Genomic DNA, 8684 nt, shown 5'->3' with positions numbered 1-8684 from the left:
TTCTTTACGTAAATTAGATTGCCATTTGAAGTTATCTTTCGGGGGATTGCACTTGGTATTTAGCTATATTATACATATATGTGTTGCACTACATTATATTTATAAACATGTGTATATGTTTGAAAGTTTAATTGTATTTTATAAAAAGAAAATCAGACGAGACGAACGTATGAACAATGAATGACAAAAAATAACCTGGGTTTATTGGTCTAACATTTTGCGCTTAACAGCACTCACAGTGCTGTAAGGCGAGCAGCTGTTTCTGCAGTTGGTATTCTGTATACTTGTTGGTATATAATATTTTTGGTATTTTTTATACTAGCTTGCGAGGGTCTGTTTTGGTCATTTTTAAATTATTATTAAAATTAATTTAAATTATTAAAAATATTTATGACAGCCTCTAATAAAAATGCACTTTCATGTACGTTCTACTACATATAATGGAAAATCCTAGTTAGGCGATAGATATTGATGTGTTAGAGTTAGTTTATTAAAATGAAAATATCATGGGATATTTTCCAACTATCACTTTAAACATTCTTCAAGTAAATGATTTAATATTTTGTGATTTACTATTATAAACCACAAAATGCTTTCTTCAATTTATGACTTTAGAAACTATATTTTAATTTTCATACGATCACTGAAAGTTATCCAAATTAAAGTCAAGCAAAAAAGGTTAGTATATTTCCCGTTTAGCGTACTTTTGTGCTTGGTATATTTTCCCAATCAAGGCGCGGTACTACTAATTACAATGCTAACTGCAATGGCGGGAAGATTCCTTGTTTTCTTTTTTGTTTTATGTTATAACGTCGTTTGGAGGCAAAATTAGCAAGGTAAGTGGGTGGCTTAGGAGCGAGAAAGTATTGTACAGGCGTAATCAAATGCAGATGGCGCCCGACGCCGAGAAACCACAGACAGAGACGCGGTTCTGCGCCCTCGGCAGCCATCGGCTGAGGACACCGTTCCGGACCATCAGCAATGAGACGCTGCGTAACTTCGCCAGACTCCTGAACAATGACTTCAACAGCGAGTCCCTTATTTGCAAGAACTGCTACAGCGAGCTCTTCAAACTTTATATGAAGAAGGTCAGCAACGCCAAAAGACACAAGCTCCAGAAGATGGCGGATACTGTTTCGGATATTAGCAGTCAGCAGGCTGATTCCTCATCAGAGCAGAGCGGTATTACGCCGGCGCCGCTGGGGAGGACCTTGCTGCCCTTCAACCTCAGTTCTGTCATGGAGACCTCTGCCCACACAAGTGCCATTGGGACTGTTGGAGTCCGGCAGAACCTCAGTCAGACATCCGATGACCTGCCCACTACGAGTGCTGCGGCAGCCAAGAAGAGACAACGATCGGAAAGAAACGATGACATGGCGCCACCTCCCCGGAGGCCTCGTTCTGAGCAGAGCAGTCAGGACGATGACGACTATGCGCCCAATTCGAATCTTAGCCTGAACGCCGTGAATGGCACGAGGCTGCCGCACATCCAGCCAATCCCGCGAAGACGACCGACTGTCCACCTCAACAAGGAGGCCATGGACATCTACTTGCAGGGCACGACGGGCGGATAGGCCACTTCTTAGTTTATATGTAGGTTTTTGTGAAACGAATGTATGTACGATTGAATCTACGTTAACAGTCAATATATAGAATAATTGTTTTTTGTCCATTTTGTCAAGACCATAATAAATATGTATAAATAATGAACATATAACGTGGGTACAATTCTATACTTGATTTTATTCGAATTTTATTCGATGCTTCTCATCCCGAATAGGAGTGCCCCTGTGTACCAGGCCAGACCACCCTGTATGATAGGAAAATACCATTTTCAGCTGTTGAAATATACCAACAGGCTAAATCGACTAACGCCACACCTCCACTCCCTGGCGTACCAACAACAAGTGAGGGCTATAAAAACAAATGGAACTGCGCTGCAGTTGCTTTAGTTGACAGAATTCTCGGCGCAGGCACAGCAACCCAAATCGACGTTTGTTCAGTTCGAGCACTTCAAAATTCTGGTTATCCTATTGAGCAAAGAAATCAAAAACCCCGAGCACAATGGCTGAGCGCGATGCGGCTTCCAATCAGCTAATCGACTACAAGAACTCGCAGACGGTGAGTGTTGGTGTGCGGCAGCGGGCGCGCGTGTGTGCGTGCCGGCAGGAAAAAGACGCAAAGAGAAGGGAGAAACGTTGTTCAAAGTAAAATAAACAAAAAACAAAAACAAGGCAAATTGAGCAACGGCTGCTGAGCCTGTACTTTCAGAAACAATTAAGAGTGCGAAATGCAACAAAGGCCCGTAATTTGAAAGCTGTTTCGCCACAGTTCAAAGTTCAAGAGCGGTCGCCTTTGCCGCTCACTCTCTCCTCTATTTGCCTACTCGAATCTTATCAGTTGGTCCGATAAACCTTATCAGTGTGGCATGTTTCCAATTGGATTTGGTTTTCTGCACCTAATCCAAAGTGGGTGTAGTTCTTAGTTTCCCAGGTTTCCCCCTGACAATATCCAAAGTTTAATCTAGCTTCCCTGTTCCAACCTTGGCTAACCTTTGCCTCTCGGTATATTTTCATTTTCCGCCTTCGTTTTCAGTGGGCACTTCTATTTTCATTTGGCAAATGCATGTGCATTCGATTTTGCTCATTCGAAATTCGTTTGCACTTTCGTGTTAATTATTCGCTTTCGCTTTTGGTTCAACTCGGAGATTAAATGGACGATTTCAATATGAAAATCGTGCCTTCACAAAGCTTTAAACAAATATTGTGTGCTTGTTTTTGTATTTTTCACACTCTGAGCATTGGTATTTTGTTATTCCCAAAATTGTTCAAAAATGTTTGTACATTTTTAAACATGTTCCTTTACATTGTTTAGAAGCTTATATACATATATATTAAAATATTTTTTCTATACTTTTTCTACATTTATTTTTGTAAATCATTTTACATTCTGGTGCCAAACATTTTAACATATATAAAAATCAATTATCAACATTATTAACAAACATGTTCAGCACAAATTTTGTACATTGAAGTGTTTCTAGATATCTTCTAAAAACTTTCCAAATATATTACATTTATATGGAATCAGGAATGTAGGGCAATCGTAAAAAAATCAATAGCAAACATTCCCTTTTTTACGCCCTTCACTTATACAAATGACTTTTAATTACGGCACTTATTACTCAGCAAATTTCCAAATGCCCCCATAAATCGATAAATGAAATAAAATATTCTTCATAGTTGCTTGTCAATTGATAAGCATAAAAACAGCTAAGTAATTGGCCCAAAATGATTAGATTTATCAGATGTAAAAGAATGGTGCGTGCGAGCTTAGGGTGGTAACAAAAATACACATCATTCTAAATAACAGATAGTTTCTGATTTCCAAGGAAAAATTTAGGGTAACTTTTTATTCAAAGGTAAATAATTGTTAGTTTTACGATTTCGTTTATTAGTGCTTTACGTTTCAGTAACCACTGTAACTCAAGTATAACAAAATTACTACATATGTACATAGATGATTCATGGTACAATTTACTTTTCAAAAATAACTCATATGCATATCTCGGATGGTAACAAAGATACATTTGATGATACATTTGTGATAGATTTAGATTTCCAGGAGTAATACAATGTATTGTATGTTTTTATACTAAGTGCTTGACACTGGTCAATAAAAGCAAAATAGATTTCAGTAAAGATACGTAATTCAGGGTACAATTTACTATTCATATATTAGTACATATATCTGCCTCCCTGAAATTAGTGCATATTGTGCATTGAGTCACGAAACCAATTACTTTTATATCTAATAAAACAAACAATTACCAATATTTGCCTAATATATATGCTATATGAACTTCTCGAGGGCCGCGAATAGTTGATTGCGCCGATTTGAGGTTTGAAAATTGTTGGGAGTCAACGGACTTTGCGGCGACCGGCTCAATGTTGCATAAACTGGTTGCAATGGGCTTCGACCAAGTGACAACGAACCCGGCTCAAACCTGTTTTGGCTTCGGTTGGAAAAGGCTGGACCGACTAGGAAAATGCGTTTGCAGCCATTAGTCAACGCAAATTTTCTTTCTCCGATTTGGTTACGCAACTGAGCTGAACCGCCCGGTCAGTAGCGACTTGTATGTGAGAATATGTTTCGAAATGACCCAGAAAAGAGAGCTCCACAGTTGGGTGGTTCGTGTTGTTTTAGTCGATTTTGACCTTCTATGACGAAACTGTGAAAACTGCATTCTGTCAGGCAATTAAATGTTTGCCTTTGTTTCTGTGAATAATCGAGGCAACTAGGTTCTTTGTTCTTTCAGAATCTTGCAATCAACTTAATTGGTATCCAAGAAACTCGAAATGCAGGGAAAATATTTCAAGGAGCATTGCAACTTGAGGCGTTGCGGAAGGTCTAACATTGGTCGGGATAGAGGAATTATTATAATTATATTTTATAATTATTGTAAAGACTTTCTTAAGCTTACAGCATATTTTCTTGTGTAGAAAGCAACATCTTTTTGCTTATAATTACACATTGAATTTGCATTCCATAGGAGATACTACATATTCAAGCTTTTGCGTGATTAAAATCCAAAAATCCCGCATTTGAAAAATACAGCCTTTTTCCGTTTTCTACCCCTTCAAACGTTCTTCTCTTGGCAAAAGATATCTGGAAGACAATGTCATCCCTACCGCCCCCTATCAGATGCACTGATCTCATAATACCACCTCATTAAGGTGTTGTCTGCCTTCTTTGTGTCATCGGCATCTGCGACAAGTTGCAATTAAAAACTTTCCGGTGGACTGTGTGTTTTGCATTTATTTTCTAGATCGGGCGGGGTTCTCTTATCAGTTTGCTCTTCGCTTTGAGATATACAACCACAAAGGCAGGCAGGCTTGATAGGAACCAGATTGACTTGCTGGTTCGCCATTCCCGGTTTGCTTCACTTTTCGTATCTGCCCCTGAAGTGGCCCCATATTGTTGTCTCAAAGTGCAAACCGTTCTGATGGAATCGAGACAAAAAAGAGCAGCGAGCTTTGGGAATGTATATAAAAGTCACAAAAAATTAAAAAACAAGGGAAGCTCACAATCAGGTGACTTAATATATACTTCAAAAGTATAGCATAGGAACATTATTACTTTTTCATACCCAAAAGTATTACTTCAATCGATAGAGATGGTGATTAACCGTCCTATATAACGCTGCCCCCTGTAATTCATTCGACTTCTAAGAACCAGGATTTGATAAAGTAGGGCCAACTAATTCCTAAAGCAATTGTAAACTTTGGAGCTACCACCACAATCCGTAATCGCACCTGAGTTATATCAAAACGACTTGGTGGTGAAATATAAACAGCAGCCTAATTTATATGTCTGACACATCACCAGGGGCTTCACTTTGATAAACAACCTCTACATATACGAAATTCTGTATGCACTGTTCTAGAAATGCTTTCAAATTAGAATTTCGCATGGCGTTGGCAGGTTTCAAATACATTAGCTAAACAGTGCGCATTAACCGGTGACAGTTTTGCAAATTGTTGGCTGAGTTAATTTTATAATGACTCGATGGCTTGCATGCGAAATAAACGACAAGGCGATTGAGGAGCGGTGTCCGATTACTCCAGGGAAATTAATTGAAAGCCAGGATGAGGACGGAGACACCACGGCAACCAGGTTGTATCGAATGATGAATGGCCGGGAGTTAGTGGGCTAATTTAAATTTCAGCTCAAACATGACAGTTTTATTAGCCTGATGGAAAATACCTAATACATTTCTAATCTTTGGTGTGGCAATTGCAAAAACTGCAAAAACGACTCTCATAGTGACCCCCCATGAAGAGATAAACCTCCGCAATCTTTATGTTTATTTTTTCTGCGGGAGGCCAAAGATTATAATAACAAATGAAAGTCCGCCGCCCAAAAAAGAATTATCGCTTAAGCACATATAAGATTAAGCGACATTTCGAAAAATAATATTATATAAGAAGATTGTACTTTGCAGCCATGGTTACTAATATGTAACAATATTTAATACAAAAATGTGTTGCAAGTTGCAATTACAAATACTGAAAATGGCTTGAATTGACCCAATTTCCCTTTACCTTTGCAGGTTTCACCGGGAGCCATTACCACTGGTCATGGGGCACCCATCGGAATCAAGGACGCCACCCAGACGGTGGGTCCCCGTGGTCCCGTCCTGCTGCAGGACGTGAACTTCCTGGATGAGATGTCCCACTTCGACAGGGAGCGCATTCCGGAGCGTGTGGTGCACGCCAAGGGAGCTGGTGCTTTCGGCTACTTCGAGGTGACCCACGACATCTCCCAGTACTGTGCCGCCAAGCTCTTCGACAAGGTGAAGAAGCGCACTCCCCTGGCTGTGCGGTTCTCGACCGTGGGTGGTGAGAGCGGATCAGCAGATACGGCCCGCGATCCTCGAGGATTCGCCATCAAGTTCTACACCGAGGATGGCGTCTGGGATCTGGTTGGCAACAACACACCGATCTTCTTCATTCGCGACCCGATCCTGTTCCCCAGCTTCATCCACACGCAGAAGCGCAACCCCACAACGCATCTTAAGGATCCGGACATGTTCTGGGACTTCCTCACCCTGCGCCCGGAGTCGGCTCACCAGGTGTGCTTCCTGTTCAGCGATCGCGGCACCCCCGACGGCTATTGCCACATGAACGGCTATGGCTCCCACACCTTCAAGCTGATCAACGCCAAGGGTGAGCCCATCTACGCCAAGTTCCATCTGAAGACAGACCAGGGCATCAAGAACCTGGACGTGAAGACCGCCGAGCAGTTGGCCAGCACCGATCCGGATTACAGCATTCGCGACCTGTACAACAGGATCAAGACCTGCAAGTTCCCCAGCTGGACGATGTACATTCAGGTCATGACCTTCGAGCAGGCCAAGAAGTTCAAGTACAACCCCTTCGACGTGACCAAGGTCTGGTCTCAGAAGGAGTATCCTCTGATTCCCGTGGGCAAGATGGTGCTGGACCGCAATCCCAAGAACTACTTTGCTGAGGTTCGTTTATAGTGTAATCTGCACTGGACTCTTTAAAAACTGAGGTTTTGAGTCATCCTATAAGTGCTTTGATTTTCTATTTAGGCATTTCTTTTAATTCAAGCCCTTCTTTGAAATCTTTTATTAAGTTGTACCACTGTACTAATTTTTGGGAACCTCTTCTGACTTGCAGGTGGAACAGATTGCCTTCAGCCCGGCTCACATGGTGCCCGGCATCGAGCCCTCTCCCGATAAGATGCTCCAGGGTCGTCTGTTTTCCTACTCGGACACTCATCGCCACCGTCTGGGACCGAACTACTTGCAGATCCCGGTGAACTGCCCCTACAAGGTGAAGGTGGAGAACTTCCAGCGGGACGGACCCATGAATGTGACGGACAACCAGGATGGTGCCCCCAACTATTTCCCCAACTCCTTCAACGGTCCCCAGGAGTGCCCCAGAGCCAGGGCTTTGTCCTCGTGCTGCCCAGTCACTGGAGATGTCTACCGCTACAGCAGCGGCGACACGGAGGATAACTTCGGCCAGGTCACCGACTTCTGGGTGCACACGCTGGACAAATGCGCCAAGAAGCGGCTGGTGCAGAACATCGCCGGCCACTTGAGCAACGCCAGCCAGTTTCTGCAGGAGCGGGCCGTCAAGAACTTCACTTTGGTGCATGCTGACTTCGGCCGCATGTTGACCGAGGAACTCAACCTGGCCAAGTCCTCGAAGTTCTAAGCAGGGACATTCCCTCCAATCCGACTTGGATATTGACCTTAATTACGATTAATCTACTGGAACTTAACACCACCCACTCCGAAATTGACTAACAAAACGAACGCGTTTCGGATCTCTGGTGGCGGGCTAAAATTGATTTAACCACATAATGTGTCTTGTCTTGTTTTGATATTCAAAATTGTCTTAGTTGTACACGAAACACAATTATATGCAATGGATATATAATAAATTCTTTATATTTTGATAAAAGCATTTTTCACTTTTTGTGGCCTTACTTGCTTGCAAACTGAAACTTTATACAGTCCACTTTCCTAATCTTTTTCATTTCTCCTAGTTTCGAGCTCATATTCGGATATGATATTCGGATTTCAGACCGCGATGAGAAATAAATTGTTGGTTTGAAAACGGTCGTACAAGGAGAAGTACGCAATGTCACATATGGGCTCGTCTAATGATCCTGATTAGGGTCGCAAACGCTTCCACTTACATGTTACATATTTCCCGAACAATCTAGTACTTCCTTTTATTTTACGACAAATGGGTACGATAAACGGGTAAATCAAGATCGCTATATTCAATGGTCTCGACTATTATATACCTAGAACTCGGCTAAAGGGGTGCGGCCATCTGCTGCCTGTGGTGTAAAATCTAAATTATATTTTCTTTTTAATGAATATTATAAATGAATGAGTGGTCCGACTTGACTAATTTTTGGACGGCAGTGCACGTAGTGACGAAGCGAACCAGGACAGTGTGTGAAGGCGACTCTACATATGTATGTATACTCGAAGAAATGAAATCCACTGTGATCGTCAGATTTTTACGAATGACAGATCGGAAGCCGAAGTTTGTATACCCTTGCAGTTATAAAAAATAATCAATAATTTTATTAAATTGAATTCGAAATTTTATCGAAATTATTAAAAATATAAAAAT

At 41.5% G+C, this 8684-nt stretch overlaps 2 protein-coding genes across 2 annotated transcripts; both read left to right on the top strand.

The window, feature by feature from the left end:
- The first annotated feature begins 699 nt into the window (after positions 1-699).
- LOC108035876 (uncharacterized) lies at positions 700-1710 on the top strand. Its single transcript, XM_017111626.3, has 2 exons — positions 700-836; positions 891-1710. Exon 2 carries the CDS (start codon positions 891-893, stop codon positions 1572-1574), a length of 684 nt encoding a protein of 227 aa, XP_016967115.1. The 5' UTR covers positions 700-836; the 3' UTR covers positions 1575-1710.
- Positions 1711-1911: 201 nt separating this feature from the next.
- Positions 1912-8000, top strand: LOC108035947 (catalase). Its single transcript, XM_017111749.3, has 3 exons — positions 1912-2121; positions 6113-7033; positions 7206-8000. Exons 1-3 carry the CDS (start codon positions 2065-2067, stop codon positions 7746-7748), a joined length of 1521 nt encoding a protein of 506 aa, XP_016967238.1. The 5' UTR covers positions 1912-2064; the 3' UTR covers positions 7749-8000.
- The last annotated feature ends 684 nt before the right edge of the window (positions 8001-8684 follow it).

This window comes from Drosophila biarmipes, chromosome 3L (genome assembly GCF_025231255.1).
Source record: "Drosophila biarmipes strain raj3 chromosome 3L, RU_DBia_V1.1, whole genome shotgun sequence".
NCBI lineage: Eukaryota > Metazoa > Arthropoda > Insecta > Diptera > Drosophilidae > Drosophila > Drosophila biarmipes.
The sequence above is the reverse complement of the archived record's forward strand: the minus strand, read 5'-3'. Positions and strand labels throughout refer to the sequence as shown.